The sequence below is a fragment of the Arvicanthis niloticus genome, chromosome 8, assembly GCF_011762505.2.
Source record: "Arvicanthis niloticus isolate mArvNil1 chromosome 8, mArvNil1.pat.X, whole genome shotgun sequence".
In the NCBI taxonomy this organism is placed as follows: Eukaryota; Metazoa; Chordata; class Mammalia; order Rodentia; family Muridae; genus Arvicanthis; species Arvicanthis niloticus.
Window position 1 is genome coordinate 22,338,917 of NC_047665.1, and position 19,810 is coordinate 22,358,726.

Sequence of the window (19,810 nt, forward strand, 5' to 3'; positions counted from 1 at the left end):
CATTTCCTTGGAGCTGATTATGACAGTGAGAAGGTCTAGGGCGATAAGGATTCCATAGTAGGATAGCCCTAAACAATGACCCTCGCCCAAACTTCCGGGTTTGCTGTGTCTTTATAACCTGGCCCCAAAATTAAAGTTTCAGAGCTTGATCAGAACCCAGACTTGCTCTCATTCTTTGTGTCTCTTGTCCTTTCATTCGTTCACCCCCTTCCCTAAGGTCTCGTTGAATCCCCGAGGGCCTGGGCACATCTCCACTAGTGTTAAATCTCCACCTGAGTTAAGGGGGTCAGGGATGAGTGCATACGTCAAATCGGGTGGGTTAATGCTTATGTCTGATCACACAGGCATGTGAATTAATGGAATTCTTATGTGCTTAGACTTTGTTTCCAAACACTTGTTCTCTGAGACTACAAATTGTCTACACAGCCAGTTTTGTTTGAGTATGGGGGAAATAATTTCACTTTGGGTGTTGTGATGATTTTTCAATTGTGGAAAGGCCTGAGCTCTTCTAGCTTGGGCTATTCCATTCGAAACCCTTGTGTTAATTCATCTACAGTTACTGCTAAGTTATCCTGAGCATGTTAATCATTTTCTCCAGAGAACCACTAAAGTTGGAATATGTCTCCTTAACTTGGAACAAAGTGAGAAGTCTCATTTTGTCCTATACATGGTATGTTACAGTTTACATTAGCTCATACTCATTTTAATGCAATAGTAATCGTATCCCCAAAATGGGGGCTTGGGGGGGTGGGGTGGCGGGTAAAACTGTTTCAGAATCCTGTGCTTCATTTACTCTGTTGTTCCTGGAAGCACCCTTAATTACCACCAAGGAAAGACCAGCTGCTGTTGGAGAAGTGTAAGTGTGGGTATTTTAAAAATTACAACAGAAGTGTGGTTGCTAAAAGTCCTTCATCTCTATTTTGTTAATTTCACTAATCTTTATTAGAGAAAGTTAGGTAAAGATCTCCCATGCTCCTGGTGGCTTGGTAGAATTAGTACCGTGAAGATGGCTGCACTACCGCAACTAATCTCCAGATTTAACACAATATGAATTTTGATGTCATTGTTCAAGAGTTTAGAAAAAATAAGAATTCATATGGAACCAGAAAAGGGGGGGGGGCAGCACACAAAGAGCCAAAGCAATCCTGAGAAATAACACTGCTGTGAGAATTATAACACCTGACCTCAAATCATACTATAGAGCTATAGTGACAAGGACAGCCTGGTGCAGGTGTAGAAACAAGCAGACTAATTGAATAGAGGCCCTGGAAATAAAATGGCAAAGGAACTGGAGATCAGCTTGCAGAAGAATGAAACTAGATTCATTCATACCTTTTACATTGTATGAAAGCAATTCAAAACACATCAAGGAATTTACAACCGGAAGTGATCTGGTAAAAAACAAAATACTTTTCATGTACTCTTGGTGTAGTCAAGAACTTTCTGAATAGAACATCGATAGCCCAGGAACTATTCCTGCTTATCAACAGGTTACATGAAATAAGTTTCTGCACAGCAAAGAAAGCTATCAGAGCAAACAGCACACAGAATGAGAGAAGAATCTACCAGCTACACTCCAGGCAGTGGCCAATATCCAGAATTTACAAAGATTTGAAATTAAATACCAAGGAGAGAAAACAGATCAGCAAGTTAATTGGATAGTTTTTTAAAAACAAAAACAGATGGCCAGTAACTTTAAAAAAAAAAAAGTGTTCAACATCAGAGAAAAGCCAATTAAAGTTATTTTGAGATACTGCCCCATCCCAGTCAGAATATCTGTCATCAAGAATCTGACAACAAATGTTGGAGAGGATAAGGAGAGGTGAACCTTCACTTTGGTGGTTTTGTGCAAATTAATACAACCATTACAGAAATTGATTTGGGGATTCTTCAAAAAATTAGAATATAATTACCATATAAATCCACAATTTCACTCCTGGGAATACACCTGGGGACCTTCATACTCTACCACAGAAACATTTGCACCCGTGTGTTTATTGCTGCTTTATTCTCTACAGCAAGGAAACCACGTTTTCAACAGATGAGTGGATAGTGAAAAATCTGACACATATATAGAATGGAACAGTCTTTGGCTGTACAGAAAATGACATAAAATTTTGCAAGAAAACAGATGGGCTTAGAATATATAATATTAAGCAAAGACACACAATCTTGGGTGAAAATCTATGTTCTCCCTCATGTGTATCATAGCATATATGTGTATATGTACCCATTTAAACAAATGTACATGTAGGTGTACTATACCATGTAGAAAGGAACAGATGAACATCAGGTGATGAGGAAAGACTAAATACAAATAATAGGGATGTAAATCATGAAAGGATATAAAGATAATTGTCCTAGCTTTTACTGTTATAAATTTTCTGGGTTTTGTGACATGTAAATGCATTTTAAAAAATGTATTTGCAAGTGTGAAATCCAGTATGAAGTTCCGTAACTTCAAATAGCTATCCTAACTACGAAAGCTCATTGAGATGTACAGACTTTGGATCTGGATAATTTCATTGGGTGGTGTTTTGTTTTGTGTGGAAAGTTCTTCATTTTAAAGTTTTAATAAATAAATAAGTGGTTATTAAACAAATAAATAAGTGGTTATTAAAATTAGTGGAATAAATCAGAGCACCTAGTACAAAAGAAGCAGAGGTGGGTGGGACACTGTTCCAGGAAAGCCAAGGCTCCTGGAGATCCTGTCTCAGCCTCAGTCCCTTCAACAAAACAAAAAGACCACCTCTATAATCCCAGCACTTGGGAGGCAGAGGCAGGAGGATTTCTGAGTTTGAGTCCAGCCTGATCTACAGAATGAGTTCCAGGACAGCCAGGGCTACACAGAGAAACCCTGTCTCGAAAAACAAAACAACAACAACAAAAACAAAACAAAACAAAACAAAAACCCACCTCTAATCTTAGCACTTGGGATGTAGAGACAGGAGAATCAGGAATTCAAGACCAGCTTTGGAATGAGATTCCATCTCAATACTCCTCCTTCCCGTTGGGACACACACACATCAACAACAGCAACAACAAAAATTAACACCATGATTTGCAAATTGGGCTGCTTCCAAAATCAAATCAGGTTTTGGAAACTCCAGAATACTGTGACCAAGTGGTCTTTACAAACAAACAAACAAAGAGGAGTGATATAATTAGCTACAGTATAGTTCTTTAAATAACCTGTTGTCATTTAATATGCTATAAGGCATCTAGCAAGCAAGTGAGGCTAGGTTCCTGTGAGTAAAGTCTATACTGGTTTGATCTGATAGGCTTGATGTGGGCACCTAGTCCAGATGCAAAGCTACTGCAAATTTAATCCTATACTGGAATCTATTAGTGCCAGAATATCACACATCGGCCTGCTTACTTTTAGAGGAGAGTTTTGTGGTTTGACAAATCTGCTCCCACAAGGAATCAAAGAATATGGTTGGCTCTAGGATGTAAATCATTAAGTGGAGGTGTCACGGTGATTTTAACAAAAGGAAACAAAAACTGCCTTAGAAATGCATCCAACTGCATAGCTCAGAAGACTTAAGAATATGTCGGCCAAAAGTTAGATAACAGGGTGGGTGAGGGCACATTGATAAACGTCAAGGGAATTTAATTCCTTAAAATTATATGGAAACCTGTGGATCTAAATTTTTGGAGAACACTGGTAAAAATTTAATTGATCTTAATGGGATTACTGCTTTAATGAAGTAAAATTGGATTTTACTCTTTAAAAAATACATATATATACATATATATGTATGTATATATATTTTTAAGAGTAAAATCCAATTTTACACACACACACATATATATATATATATATATATATATTGGTTTTTCGAGACAGGGTTTCTCTGTATAGCCCTGGCTCTCCTGGAACTCACTCTGTAGACCAGGCTGGCCTCGAACTCAGAAATCCGTCTACCTCTGCCTCCCAAGTGCTGGGATTAAAGGCGTGTGCCACCACCACCCGGCCTAAAATATATTTTTATGCATTAATATGCCATCAAAAAATAAAAAATCCCACAGGGTGGTGGTGGTGTACACCTCTAATCCCAGCATTTGAGAAGCAGGTGAATCCCTGAGTTCGAGGCTAGCCTGGTCTAGAGAGCAACTTTCAGAATGGCCAGAACTACACAGAAAAACTTGTCTCAAATTAAAGAGAAAGAAGGAAGGAAAGAAAGAAAAAGAAAAATTTATGATAGAGTTAAAACTAAAAAAAAAAAAAAAAAAAAAAAAAAAAAAAAAAAAAGAATAAAGTCCAAAGTAAAATATCCTAATTTGGCCCTATGTTATAAATGCTGAAACATACCCAGGAACGTTATGTTTCAAAGCCATACAACTAAGGGGCAGCCAGTTGCTGATCCTGCGTCTTACACACTCTTGACCTTGAACTTTCTCATTCACCCAGAACAAAGCTGCAGCTTTCATTTCACTCCCTTGCCAGATCAGCACCGTCTTAACTAGCTCAGGTTGCAGGACTCAGTGTCTAAAGCAAACTGCTTCAGAATTATATACCTGTCCCACTAGATTCAAACGGGACATACTTCTCCTAAGACCTCCTGTTCTCTCAAAACAGGCCGTAAGAGGCCACTTAATCCCAGTATGGAAACTGAAGTTTCTGAGGAGCAAACCAACTGTTGGGAGATCAGTAATACACCAGCAGAATTGATGCTTTAAAATGATTGATTGCAAAGTTGTTTGAGTTTGAGGCAAACCTTCATTCATTTATCCATCCAGCAAATATTTATTGAGGACCTGGCTTTGTTTGATTTGCAGAGAGAGAGAGAGAGAGAGAGAGAGAGAGAGAGAGAGAGAGAGAGAGAGAGAGAGAGAGAGAGAGAGAGAGAGAGAACTACACTACAGTAGTTGACTGTGTTCCTTTTTGAACAGCAGCTGTTCCCCTTTCAATAGCGGTGGTAAGAGGAAGTGGAGGAAGTTAGCCCCACTCAGAAAAATCACAAGAGTGTAATAGTCCCACCGTTCACCTTCCTTCTTCCATATAAAAGATGGCAATTCTGTTAGATTCTAGGACTGTGGGGGTTGAGTATAGCTGTATTCCCAGAGATGTTTGATCCCTTTGCATTTCTGTGACCAAAGCAGAGATTGCGAGCAATTTCCCCAGGCGCTAACACACAGAGAGAGCTTGTCTTGTGTTCTCAATCCAGCTGAACTCCGTTAGTTTTGCATTTGGAAAAAGAGCAAAGCAATACTTTTGAGCCCACTCTTGTCATCTTAACCTACAAGGTCTCAAAATACCCAGTTTCATCCGGGATCCCTGCTCAAAGCCTTTCATCCGATAGCGTCTCCCTTTCTCAGCCTCCTGACCACCTTCATCCGCTAGCCTCTCCCTTCCTCAGCCTCCTGACCACCTTCGTCATGTTCAGGTTGCTCATTCCTGATTTCAGCCTCAAATCGTTTATCCACAGCCTGATTTTCTTGATCTAAAAGGTTCTAAAATGATAAGGGAATAAATTGTTTTCTTTTTCTTTTATATTTATGTATTTATTTATTTTCGTATACATTTGTTTTGCCTGCATTTAAGTCTATGTGAGGGTGTTGGATCCCCCTAAAATTGGAGTTACAGACAGTTGTGAGATGCCATGTGGGTGCTGGGAATTGAACCAGGGTCCTATGGGAGATCAGACAGCGCACTTACCCCCTGAGCCATCTCCTCATCTCCTCTTCCTCCCCTTCTTTCTTTTCTTCTTCTCCTTCTTCTCCTTCCCCTTCCCTCTCTTCCTCTTCCTCCTCTTCTCCTTCTCCTCCCCTTCTTCTTCCTCTTCTCCCTCCTCCTCCTTCTCCTCCTCCTCCTCCTCCTCTTCCTCCTCCTCCTCCTCCTTCATTTTAATAGGAAGAATCCCTAATGTTTTGTTGGAGTTTAAGGAGTTAGGACTTGCATTGAATTCGATGAAACAATGGAAGCAACAGTGGCTCACATAGACATCTGTTCAGTTAAGTGACCCTGGCAGCAGGCCAGTTTAGCACTGGTAGGAGTCCACAGACACTCAGACCAGGCCTTCATAATGTTAGAGAAAAAGTTATTCACTGACACTTGTCAAAGTTGGGTAATGCAACTTTTATCAGGCCAGTGGCATAGTGACCACTGAGCCTGGGCTGTCCAACAGTGGAGAGTGGATACAATACTTATTATGGCCTTAGCAAGTGAGTACGTGTGAGGACATCCATAGAAAATCAGGGAGAGGGGGCTGAAGAGATAGCTCGGTGCTTGAGAGCATTTGCTGTTCTTACAGAGGACCCAGGTTTGGTTTCTCAGCTTCAGCACAGTACCTCACAACCCCCTGTGACTCCAGGGGTCCAAGGCTCTCTCTCCTTGACTCTACAGGCTCCTGCATGCATATGGATGGAGCCTATAATAAACACATGGGCTCACACACTAAAATAATTCTTTTAAAAACGCTAAAAACACATCAGAGGATATCTATGCACGTTAAAGTAGGTATAGTGTTGCTTTATTACACTTTTGGTTCAAAAATTAAAAAAAAAAAATAAAAATAAAACCTGATGAAGCTGTGATGGAAGCACTTAGGACCACTAAGACAGAAAGGCCGTGAGTTTGAGGCCAGCCTCCCATACAGAGATTCCATCGTAACAATACAAAACTGTAGCTCAGACCCGCAATATGTAAAGTATGTATGTGGTATGCAGCTCCCTCTTGATGATGATTCTACAGCTGGCTGAGAAAATAGTTTCTGTATTTAGATATCGGAAGAGACAGCCATGAAGGCTGGAGAGACGGCTCAGCGGTTAAGAGCACTGACTGCTCCTACAGAGGTCCTGAGTTCAATTCCCAGCAACCACATGGTGGCTCACAACCATCTGTAATGGGATCTGATGCCCTCTTCTGGTGTGTCTGAAGACAGCTACAGTGTACTAATGTTCATAAAATAAATAAAACTTGGAGAGAGAGAGAGAGAGAGAGAGAGAGAGAGAGAGAGAGAGAGAGAGAGAACCGTGAAGTACTGGCTCCAGTAATTTGTAGCAGATCACTGAAGGGCACACCCATCAGATTGTGGTATTTGCTTAGGTTTTAGATATTGAAAGTGACATTCTTACCTAATAAGGGGTGGGGAGGGATGCAGGTGGTAGAGAAGTATCACTTCTTCAGAGTTCGCCCACAAATACACAGAGAATTCTGCAGGTTTCCCCAGTTCTGGCAATTCTGAGAGGTACTGGCGGCTGGAAGCCAGAAGGGTTTGTACAGGTTTCCCCACGTTATTATAGATGCATCTCTGCCTCCGCTCACTTTTCCTCATTGTTAGGAAACAATTGCCTAGCAGGAATTGCTACTAAATGTCATTGCACAAGTTTCATGGCTGCTTATAAGAGGTCTTTATAAAGGTGGATGCGGCTGACATAATTTCAGACTCAGAAATAAAAGTGGTCAAGTTGTTTTCTTCAGTGTCTGGAGAAATGACCACATGCGGGGATGTTGTAGGTTTTGGCACAGCTCAAAAACATAACTATTACTTCATCTGACGAGTGCGTAGGCATTTTCATTTGAAATGGCTGAAACAGAATCATCTGTACTTGAAACTTCTGGAAAAGAGTGTTTGGTGTTGCTGGCCCCAGTTGGTGACGACTGTCACTTTTTGTCCTTTTCCATCTGCCATTAGGGAGCAGCTGAGGTTCCACTACAGCCAGGGGTGCCACTGTGACAACTGTCACAAGCAGTTACACAGCTTTTACCATCTCTCCTGCTACAGCTATGGCTCCACAGTGTATGGAAATGGGCCCGGTTCTCTGTGTGTGTCTGAGACCCCTGAACTGGTAGCTGGACCAGAGGCCATTCCAGAGGTAACCCTTGTGGAAATAAATCTTCATCGTCTATGTGCCTGATTATGTGACCATCATTTCCTTGCCTTTTATTTTTCACTTTTATTTTCTCTTTTTTCTTTTTTCTATTTTCTTTCTCCTCCTCCTCCTCCTCCCCCCTCCTCTTCTTCCTCCTCCTCCTTCTCCTCCTCCTCTTCCTCCTCCTCTTCCTCCTCCTCCTTCTCCTCCTCCTCCTCCTTCTTCTTGGAGCAGGCAAATGATTTAAATTCTTTCTGACTCCTCTAGAAAGTGAAGTAATAGACTTATTAAATTGGCCTAAAAATTCTTGCTACTAAATTTTAGATGGTCATTGGGAATACATTTTTGCTGAGTCTTTAGGATTGGAAAGAACTTTTGACTGGCTCAAGAAGGAGACATGAAGACTATTTAGAAAGATGTGTTAATACTGGTCATCGATGTGTTGCTAAACCCCTTGAAGATGTGCCCATGCTTCTCCTCTCATTCTCTCTTAGCCTGGTAGAAAGCACACTTGAAATGAATTTGTTTTCTATATCTTTCTTCCGCACTCCTACTACTAGCCACATTGGTTGAGCTTTCTTTCTGCTATGAAAAGGAATGGGACTCCTCCTCCTCCTCCTCCTCCTCCTCCTCCTCCTCCTCCTCCTCCTCCTCCTCCCCTCCTCCTCCTCCCTTCCTCCTCCTTCTCCTCTTCCTCCTCCTCCCTTCCTCTTCCTCCTCCTCCTTCCCCCTTTCTCTTCTTCTCCGTCTTCTTAATTACTTGCTTGTACTTACAGGTTATTTACAAAGAGCCTTCTTTAAAACTCACCCCCCTCTAGGACCTAAGGGTTGTAGCTCAGTGGTAGAGCTGATACTCAGCATCAAAAGCCCAGCACTCAAACCAAACTAATCAAACAAGCATCTTAAATATCCTTAAAATCTTGGTAGGCAGAGGGGGTAGACGCTCTGAGTTCTAAGCCAACCAGGGCTCCAGAGCAACCTGTCTCAAACAGCTCAGCCAGGCCTATTTAGAGGAGTTCTAATGATTTCCCTCTTACTGAGTAGATCATAAATCCAATTAGAGAACTGGTAACCGTGGGTACCAGCAAGGTATTTGTGTCACTGCTGCACCCTTAGGGCTGTTGTGCCGTGCTGGTTATTGGCATGGTTCTTAAGCATCACACTGGGTAGGACCATTGCTTGCTTCCCTGCTTTGGAAGCTCACATGGTACCTTCTGGTACCATAAGAGCTCGTCCTCAGGGAGAGGCCAACCATTCAACCATTGATGTCAGTTCCAGCTCAGGGGCCTCTGGGCCCTGTGTCTGATGTGAATGCTTCCTTCAGCAATAGGACGTGTGTGTGTGTGTGTGTGTGTGTGTGTGTGTGTGTGTGTGTGTATGATATATAATATGTATGTACACACACACATATATATAACAACAATTAATGAAAAAAAGAGGCCTTGAAAGAGAGCAAGGAAAGGGTATATGGTAGGATTTGGAGGGAGAAGGGGGAGAGGGAAATGACATAATTATATCATAATTTCAAATATATAAAAAACATTTTAGTGTTAAGCAACAGGTTACTCACCAAAACCTTTGTGAGTTGACCTTACATTCCCCGCTGTGGGATTGCTGGCCTCTCTGGGTTCTTCTCTGTGTGAGCAGCCAATCAAATAGACAAGGAAAGCATGCATCTATTAATCATCGAGGGCAAACAGCTTCTAAAATGTCCATTGAGAATCAGGAGTGGTGGTGCACACCGGTAATCCTAGCACCTTGGGAGGCTAAGGCTGGAGGAACAGGAGTTGGGGCTAGTGCGGGCTACACAGGGGACCTTTGTCTTAAATGAATGAATAAATACATACATACATACATACATACATACATACATACATACATATTCACTGTGCTTGTGTCCCATGTGACTGTTCTCTGTCAATGTTCTCCTTTGTGGTGGGGTCCTCTTTGTTTAACCACAGAAATGATCAGGCAGTGAGGAAAGTGGGTGGGCAATAAGGCACGGCTGTTCCCTTGAATTGTGTACCATTATGCACAGTGAAGAGGACCTCTTCTTAACACCAAAGCTGAACTCAATACCTAGGCTTTTGTTCTAAAACTTTAAAAAAAAAGCATATATATATATATATATATATATATATATATATATATGTGTGTGTGTGTGTGTGTGTGTGTGTGTGTGTTTGTGTGTGTGTGTGTGTAATTTATCCACATATATCACATATATTACATTTTGACAATTTAATTTTCCATCCAAACAAATGTGATCTCTTAATATTCAAATAATTATTTCTTTATATAAAATAAGTTGTTTCCTGCTCCTGCCTGTCTGGGTCTTCCTTTTCTCGGATGCTATGTTTGTATCTTTGTAAAACACTCTCCTCGGAGGTTTGAAATCACACGTTGTGTTCTTTTGCTCAGCCTCTTCCCTGTTTGCTGATGGCTTGTTTACCTTTAAGGAGATAGATGTGCATGTTTGTATATTAACTTCAGAAATTACATTTTTTTTCACTTGTGAGAACATTAAAATAATAATAGATTCTTTCCCCACCTTATTAACCTTGCCCTCTCTTCTAACAATTTATTTTTATTTATTGTTGTTGTTGTTATTGTTCAAGACAAGGTGTTCTTGTGTAGCCTTGACCATCCTGGAATTCACTCTGCAGACCAGGCTGGCCTGAAACTCAGCTCTGCCTGCCTCTGCCTCCTGAGTGCTGAGATCACAGTCCTGAGCCACCACACCCAGCTATTTCTTTCTTTTTTTTTTTTTTTTTTAGGTTTATTTTTTACTTTATGTGTTTGAGTATTTTTCTTGCATGAATGCCTGTGCATCACGTGTGTTCCTGATACCCATGGAAGTCAGAGGAGGGTCTAAGATCCCCTGGAACAAGATTTACAGATGGTTGTGAGCTGCCATGTGGTTGCTGGAGATCAGACTCTCACTTTTAAGGAGTACTGATGGTGGCTCCTGGCCAGGGACTGTCAAGTCACACAGATGCTCTCTATGCAGGAGTTTCTGCTTCCCAAACTCTTTAGAATTCACATTCATGAGAGTGAGACAGAAAAGGATAGAATGTGAGATCCCTTAAAGAAAAGTCAGTATTTAAGCTCAGATTCTGATGCTGTCTCCATTTCTAACCAAAGAGAGAGAGACACACAGAGAGACATGAGGAGAAGAGAAGAGGAGAAGGGGGAGAGAGGAAAAGAGAGAGAGGAAAAAGGAGAAAGAGAGAAGAAAAAGGAGAGAAAGAAAAAGAGAGAGGAGAAAGAAGAGAGAGGGAGGAAAGAGACAGGAGAGAGGGGGAAGAGAGAGTGAGAGAGAAAGCTAGAGAGAGAAAAAGAGAAACACAAAGAAAATGAGGGTAAGGAAGGATTGGTGTGATTACATTTGTTACTAAATTATTTATTTTTCAAACCAGGACATGTTTCAAAGTAGAGAGGAGACTACCTTTAGTTAGATAATCTATCTTTCTTTTCCAATATTATCGTTTTATTATCAACAGAAGTTTAAGTTCAGTGGTGCTACAGGATGAAGTAGCCTTTCCCAGTCATTGGTTCCTTGAAACAGCTGCACATAGTTTTATAAAAAAGAAGGCATCTAAAGCTGTGGATGCCACACACCCCCCAACCCTGAATAAAATACTTAGCAGGCATGCAGGAAGACTTAAATTCAGATACCCAGCACTCACATAAAAAACTGGGCATGGTGGTGTCGGGAGCCGACTTTTAGCAGAAAGCGGCTAGAAAGCAGCTATTAGCTTTGCAGCCATCTTGAACCATATACCCTGACATGAGACTTGTTTTTCAACAGCCTACAACAGCTGAAGCACACTTTGATAAACATCTTGCTTATCCCACATAGCTTGTTTTGTTGTTTAGTGCCCCCAGCTGCAAGGCACATGTGGTATCCACGCCATACACGCCTGTAAGGCTTACATAATATTTATACCTGCAAGGCACGTGGTATCCACACACCTACAAGGCACGTGACAAAGTGTATAAATACCCCGGACTTCCTTTAAAAGAGGGAGACAATAAGAGAAAAGGAGAGACAATAGGGAGACAATAAGAGAGACATGAAGAGAGACAATAAACGAGAAACTGGACTTGATCACACACCCTGTCTTGTCTCCATTCTTCGAGCCTCTTGCTAGGCCCTGACCATCGGACCAGAACAACAGAGAGTGGGCCGCAACATTTTGGCTTCAAAGTGTGGGGCAGAACAGTCTGCAACACAGTGGCCACCAAGCCGGACAGTATGGGTCTCGACATGGTGGTGCACAACCAAGATCCCAGCATCTATGGAAGCAGAGACAGGAAACTTTCTGGGACATGGTAGCCTGTCATTCTAAAAGAATCAGTAAGTTCCAGATTCAGAAAGAGACTTCATTTCAAAAAAAAAATAAGGTAGGAAGGGGGGCTGGAGAGATGGCTTAGTGGTTTAGAGCACTTGTTCTCATAGAGGACATGGTTCAGTTCCCATCACCACACATAGTGGCTCACAATCATCCATAACTCCAGCTACAGGGGATCTTTTTACCTTCATGGCATGCACCATGTGACAGGCATGCACATGGTACTCAGACATGCATGCAGGCAAAACATTCATACACATAAAATAAATCTAAACACATTTTAAAAAATTTCAGTGACCAAGGAAGACAGCCAAGGACAGCTTCAATCCTCCACATACATTCTCGTGCACATGGACACATGAACAAAAGGAAACATGTCCAGCAGGTATGTAATAAAAAGACATTAACATGTATGCCATGTCAGAGTCAACACAGTCTGGTTTAATCAACCAAAATATACTTGTTTTGTTTGGTAAAAAAAAAAAAAAAAAAAATGTGGTTGATTGTTCTGCTGCCCTGCATCTGCTGGGACTTCGTAGGTACCTAACATTCTGGATTTTTGCTTAGCCCGTGGTGATGGGTGGGGAGGTACATAAGGAAAATGTGTTGCTGGAGATATCATTGGTTAATTTCTGGAAGAAAAGCGAGTGTCTAGGTGGATAGGCCACCTGCTACAGGAATAGGAAGTGAGTCCAACATGGTGGCAAATACTAGGGAAGATGAAGCGAGAGGATTCAGAGTTAGAGGCTAGCCTGGGCTACAGGATGAAATCCTGGCTTAAGCAAAACAAAACCAAAAGCCTCAAGGCAGGAGTCTCTGCTGTGTGGTTCCTGAGCCCTTGGATTCCAGTGGTTCTCAGAAGCACATTTCTTCTGAGGATCCAGTTCACTCATAATCGTAGTAGTATCCTATTTAATCTTTCTACACAATATTCAAAACAAATTTGCTTTTTTTTTTTTTTCTTCCCAGGGACATTTAGTGGTTTGGATACCTTTTGGAGTTAGATTTTCTAACCTAAGTAAGCATGTCTGATGTTAAATCTTTGCATTTTTTTCTTAAGACACATATTTTCTTTGTAGGAAACCACAACACCAGCTGAAGACCTTCTAAGAGGTAATGTGAACGTTGAGCTTCAATGACTGGGGGGTGGGGGACACAATTTCTAAGTTCCTCATTCTCTCAAGTTGCTAGAAATGGAGAGGTCTGACTGGAAAATTTCATCACAGGTTGCTTATGCTGGTCTCTTTGGAAATTTGTCCCATCTGAGGATATTGTTTCCATGAGGTCACCATCAGCAGAGCCACCACTCTGGGCCTTTACAAAGCTTGGGCAATGGGGACCAAGTGGAAAGGAGATAATCACCCCATTCTCAAGATTGGTTTCCTCCATTGGAAGGTGCTACAGCTTAAATGGCTACCCTGAAGTTCAAGTGGGAAATGTAACCCCAGCACAGTGTTGAGAGGCAGAACCTGAGATGAGAGATGACTAGATCCTGAGACAGGAGCTCCCCTCAGGGCTACATTAGTACTGTCCTTATGTGAGTGGACTCAGGGCTGGGTCATCCCTTCCCATTGCTGCCTCTCTGTCCCATTTCATTTCCCCCCACCCCCACCCCTGCTTTTATCATCTCCAAACATCCTTAATCTTGGGCTTCTAGAACTTAAGCCAAATACATTTTACCCATTACATGAATGTCAGCGCAAATGGATTAAGAATTAAATATGCCTCAGTTTTGAGTGTGAGAGAGCAGAGATGGGTCACAGGACCTTTGTCACAAACAAATTTTAATTTTTAAAGAGAAAAAAAACAGGAAGTAGTTGCTGTAGCTCTGATTTTCTGGTTCCCCGCTAGGCCGCTGATTGGGACCCAACAGTGGGTCCCAAGGGGACCCAGTGGGACCCAACAGGTGGCCCACCAGTGATAGGCAGAAGATGTTTTCTAGAGTGTGCATTTGTTCTGAAAACAACAAAGTTGGGCCCACAGAACGTTTTTGAATGTGTCTTATTTGAGGAAGAGTAGAACACTTTGTCACAGAAAAGAGAAAGGGACAGAGAAATGGGCGTCCTTGCCTGCTGATACTGGAAAGGAGGTAGAGAAATGGCTATCAGTGTAGAGAGAATCTCTTGGGCACTATGTAAAAGCATCAACTGTCAACAAAAAGCCAATGGCCAATGAGCTGAGATAAGATTAGATTGGGTGATGGGGGTGGGTGGTGGTGGTGGTGGTGGTGTATATTCTGGGAAATAGGCACAGAAGTTTTGCCCTGGATGCTTTAGGAGCCAGCCGCATAAAGCTGAGGAGATGTAACCAATAAGGTGATGGGACTTAGTCTAAGTGGACAGTTACATTATGAGATAGTCAGGGAGCAAGCCAAGGCTTTTGGCCTAACGTTTATTCATATATAAGAAGTCTCAGAGTCATTATTTCAGGGAACAAAGAGGCCAACTGGAAAAGCTTGTGGTTACAAATGGCGTCCAGGGCCACTTGTAACCGCAGCTACTTCACCTGTGCCCAGTTCCAGAAATAAGGACTCTGAGACTTAATATTTCATGAATAAATACTTAGGCCAAAAGCTTTAGCTTATTCCCCAACTAGCTCATAACTTAATTACCCATTTATTTTATTCTTAAGTCCTGCCACATGGTTGGTTACCTCTCCTCAGTTTCATGTAACCCTTTCCTTCAGCACTGGCTAATCTTCATTATCTATTTCCCAGAATCCTATCTCTCTGCCAGATGTCCCACCTTCTATTCTTGCCTCAGCTCATTGGCCATAGGCTTTTTATTGACAGGTGATACTTCCAATCAGTACAAGAGATTCTCCCTAGCCACTCCTGGTCCTCTTCTACTGAATCTTGGCAGGTCCATGCCAGCCTTTGTTATCCTAATGATGGTGATGTGTTTTCGTAGCTCTGGTAGCCATCATGGAATTTGCATACTAGTTGTTTTCCCTTCTTAAGAGATTTGAAGTTGACATTTAAATGAAGTCTTTGTGTTAGTCAGTTGTTCTAGATATTAGTTCTTAGGTTTGCATAGGAACGAAGATGCTGATCTCAGCTTTCAGCTCTTGTGATTTCTTTTGGGTTAAAATGTGAGCCTGCTCTTCCTGCCTTCATGAGGTACGCATACAATGAGAATATGCAGCAATCTAGGTATGATCATGTATATCATCAGTATACTTGTGAGGCAGAAAAATCATGTGTTTGAGGCCAGCCTGGGCTACAGCCAGAAACCAAAACAATAACACCCCTCAAATATCTAGTTTCCCAATACAGACAATCAGGATTCAAATCCCACCTACTAGCTCTACTATCCCAGACAGATTAATACCCAGTTGGTTTCCCTTCTGTAAAGCGAACAGTCATATCTAGCTCAGAGGCTATGTGAATGTAACATCCAAAGAGCTCCCTCTTTTTTTGTTAGATGATCCTAACAGCATCTGGCATGCAATAACCACACAAGAGGGTAACTATGCCACAGAGCCAGAGAAACGTGGCTCACTACAAATGCAACACGAATCACCAGCCACTAGAAAAAAAATGAGTTTAAATTTCTAGCAGGAGAACTAAAGAGAAAATCGAAGAGACTGGGCACTTGGGCAGTCACTGTTTTCCATGTGCTATTCCCAGTGTGCATGGATACAGCTGCCCATCTGGGCTCCTGTGAGTCTCCCTGCCACGCATTTAGTAGGCTTACTCATCAGACTCTTGACCACAGGTTACAGGAGGAAGAGGGAGTGTTCATACTTAAGTGTGTCATTGTACCATTTCTCCTCCAACCACAGTATGTAAACAAAACAAAACAACCCCCCCAAACTGTCCTTAATGGCACAGGAAAGATACCTGAAACTGTATTTAAGAAAAAAAAAATCAAGTTAGGGGGAAAGCTTAAAAAAAAAAAACAAAACATAATCTTAGGGTGTTGGTTGGTTTGTTTGTTTGTTTGTTTGTTTGTTTTTTACGTAGCCCTGGCTATCCTGGAACTCATTATGTAGATCAGGCTGGCCTCAAACTTCTAAAGATGCCCCTGCCTCTATTTCATAAGTGCTGGGACAAGAGGGCTTTGCTACCTCACTCAGATTGGAAGATGTGATCTTTATGGCCATAAATTCTCAAAAGAAATATAGCTTAAAACACTAAGATTCAGACTATACACCACTGATGCATTTGATTTCAAAGTAATTAGTATGAAAGGGAATTGTATTAGTCTGCTGGGACTGCTGTATAAAATGCTGCAGACTTGGGTGGTTTGACAGAAGCCACCCTCTTCCCTGATTTCTCAGCCCCCTGGCCATGTACACAGATCTAGAGACTGGAAGTTCCATGCTCGGGCTCTGGCAAGAGCTCTCTTCCTGGGGTGTAGATGATGCTCTTCTGTATGCCCTGACATGATCTCCTCTTGGTGCTGATACTAAAGGTGAGGATGTAGGCTCAGCCATCTTCTCACTTAGGGGCACCAATCCCTTCAGACTGGGACCCCACCTTTTGATCCCCTCTAACACTGATACCGACCCAGGGGCCCAGCGCCAAAGACTATCAAAATGAGTGCTAAGACTTCAGTATATGAAACTTGGGGAGGGACACAGCATTCAGTCCCTGACAGTGTTACCAAGGACTAGAAGCCCATGGGAGGCAAATTATGGTCTTGGATGCATTCAGACTTGCAAAAATTATAGAGGAGAGCAACAGGCTTCTTTAGTTACATTTAGTTCAAGGAGGAAAAAATGGATTTGCATTTTTAAAAAAAAGTGACCTTGGCACTTTGGGAGTCTCAGGATGCCTGACCACTCGGGTGGAAAACCCAAATACAACTTCTTGATGATATCACCTCCTTGTCTTGGGTTCCAAGCTTCAGAAAGAGGAGGCTGGGTTCTCCTCTGCTTTCGAATTAGTTGACACATTAAGTTTACAGAAGTCTATTTGGTAAGTAACCAAAGCAATGTGGTTTTTTTGGGTTTTTTGTTTTTGTTTTTTTGTTTGTTTGTTTGTTTTGTTTTGTTTTGTTTTCAGAGCTCTGTCCCTGGAGCCCGTCTTGGCTCACTGTTTAAGGCCATTCACCCGGGTTCTCAGGGTAGCAGCTTGGGTCTCAGTCTTGACTTTTCCCTTTCATTCCCATTTATCCCCCAACACCTTTGGCTTTCTGTTTTCCTCTTTCTCCTCCAATTCTCTAGATACCGGCCAAGCCCGATGACAGTTTGAATTGCTGACTTCAAGTCTTAGTGGAAGGAAACAATTAGTTTCCCCCAAATATCTTTTATCATCTTTTTTTGGGGGGGGGATGGGGAGGTTTGAGACAGGGTTTCTCTGTGTATCTCTGGCTGTCCTGGAACTCACTCTGTAGACCAGGCTGGCCTTGAACTCAGAAATTTCACCTGCCTCTGCCTCCCAAGAACTGGGATTAAAGGCATGCACCACCACTGCCCCGCTTCTTTTATCATCTTAATTTTTTATGTGTATACCCATTGTGCATGGGACTATGTCATGTAAGGACATGTTCATATGAGTATGTACTGTACACTGAGCATGTTCCCCGAAATTAAACATTTTCTCTGTAAGTCTGTAATACATACACACGGCTGATGCTTGTTACAGTGTCGTAAGTCTGTAATACATACATACATACATACATACATATGACTGATGCTTGTTACAGTGTCTAGCTTTCAGTCATTACCAGTAGGTGTTGGTACATCTATTTTTCTCATGTCTGTGATTGGCTTCTGCAGACCCAAACCTTCGTTTGAATACTGAAGAATCAGACAAGGAGTTCATGGCAGAAAGTGAAGACTGTATGACTCCCTGATGAACTGCCACTGGCAACCTCTGGATACTGTTCTGTGTAACACCCCAGAGGAGCTCCCTCAGTGTGAAGCAAGTATGCACTGTGCCCTCCAACTGCCGTATTAATTGGATCTTGCTTTGGTTTGGGAGAAGAAAATCCCAGGAACTTATTAGATTCTGAATGTATAATTAATTGTCCCCTCTTCCCCCTGGTACTGGGAGATGAAGCCCAAGGCCTTGTATATGTTAGATAAGCACTATAACTGAATTATGTCCCAGCCCTCAGAAACTGCAAATATGAACTTCTGGGCCTTCAGTGAGATTAGCATGGTGGAGCAGGATGTAAATAAAGATCACTAGCACAGCCATCCCAGGAAGTCAGTTCCAGAAGAATCCGCATGACTGAAGGCAGAAGTTACGAGATGACGTTGGGAGATAGATTTTAGAGATGCATGTGAGCTCAAGGGTTGGTGGCCTTAGCTTCTGTGTTTTGTGCACTTCCTGTAACAGTAAACCCCCATGGAAAGAACCAGATGCACCTGGGATGTAAAATTTCTCAGTGGTATCTTGTCTGGCAAATGTCAATTAGAACAAGTTGCTTGCTCAGTCTCCACTGACCCACAGGCTCTGTTTAAGGAAGCTGGTTTAAGAGTAGAAGACAGCAGAGAGCCACTCGGCTGAACAAAAAGACTCCTAAGAACGGACAGAGTTCACCTCTTCCACGCAGCCCGATGACTTTCCTATGATCAAGGAACTGGGACTTTATATAAGCCAGTTGTGAAGTTTCAGTGTATTTATGAAATGAGAAATGAGGTATTTGGAGAAATGGCTCAGTGGTTAAGAGCCATGGCTACTCTTCCAGAGGCCCTGGGTTCAATTCCCAGTACATACATGACAATTCACATCCAGCTCCAGGGGGGTCTGAAGCCTTCCTTTGGCTTCTATGGGTACTAGGCATATGTGTGATGCTACATACAGGAAAACATACATATACATAAAACAATAAGGTATAAAAACTTAAATAGGTGTTATTGGGGTTGTGCTTTGGTGTATTACTTTGCCTCAAATAGACACTTAAGGCCCTGGGCTGCATTCATGGACTTGCAGGCTAAAAGCATATAGAAAGCATATGCTTAGGAGAGTTGATCAGACCATAAGCAATGGGATTGGACATTGCCTCCTTTTCAAAGGTACTTAGTTGATGTTAAACTTTATATTGCACAGGTCTTAGAAAGACTCACAGAAAACCTGCTGGGCTCTAGTTGCTGCAAACCAAGGCAGGGGTGGGGCTTCCCAGTTGCACCGAGTCATCATTTGCCATTTGAGCCCAGACTTTTCTTCCCAGAAGGATTATCTCGAACATTTTTCTGACCTCTGCCATAAGATGCCCATAGCATAGTATGGCTAAAATGTCCCCAGACATAGCCAAATGTCCCCCAGGGGTGAAATGATGCCCTTATTTAACATGACCAGAATAGAACACTGATTATCAGGCTCCAGGAAGGTGTATTTAGACCAAAGCAGAAAGCTTGCTTTAGGATTTGGCAGTAAAATGAAAAAGACACAGACACAAATCAGCAGGGCAAAAAAAAAAAAAAATGTAAATTTAGTCAAGTTATTCTTTGTTAGAGAAATGACCACAAATCTGTACCATTTGCATATTTGTTTTAAAGAAACAACCAATTTAACCTCATTTACATCCATTTTGTACACAAATAAAAAGGAGGGCGAGATGTAGCTCAGTCAGAAAAATACTTACTTACCACATAATATAAAGCAGGCCTTGATCCTCAACACTCTGTAAACTGGGGATGAAGCCACATACTTCCATCCCAGCACTGGTCATGAAGGGGAAATA

At 41.9% G+C, this 19,810-nt stretch overlaps 1 protein-coding gene across 1 annotated transcript; it reads left to right on the forward strand.

The window, feature by feature from the left end:
• Positions 1 to 7,529: 7,529 nt before the first annotated feature.
• Positions 7,530 to 19,251, forward strand: C8H6orf52 (chromosome 8 C6orf52 homolog). Its single transcript, XM_076939836.1, is given in 5 exon segments — positions 7,530 to 7,586; positions 7,588 to 7,821; positions 13,253 to 13,286; positions 17,898 to 17,954; positions 17,957 to 19,251. Coding segments are annotated over 5 exon segments (504 nt in total). The 3' UTR covers positions 18,079 to 19,251.
• Positions 19,252 to 19,810: the final 559 nt, after the last annotated feature.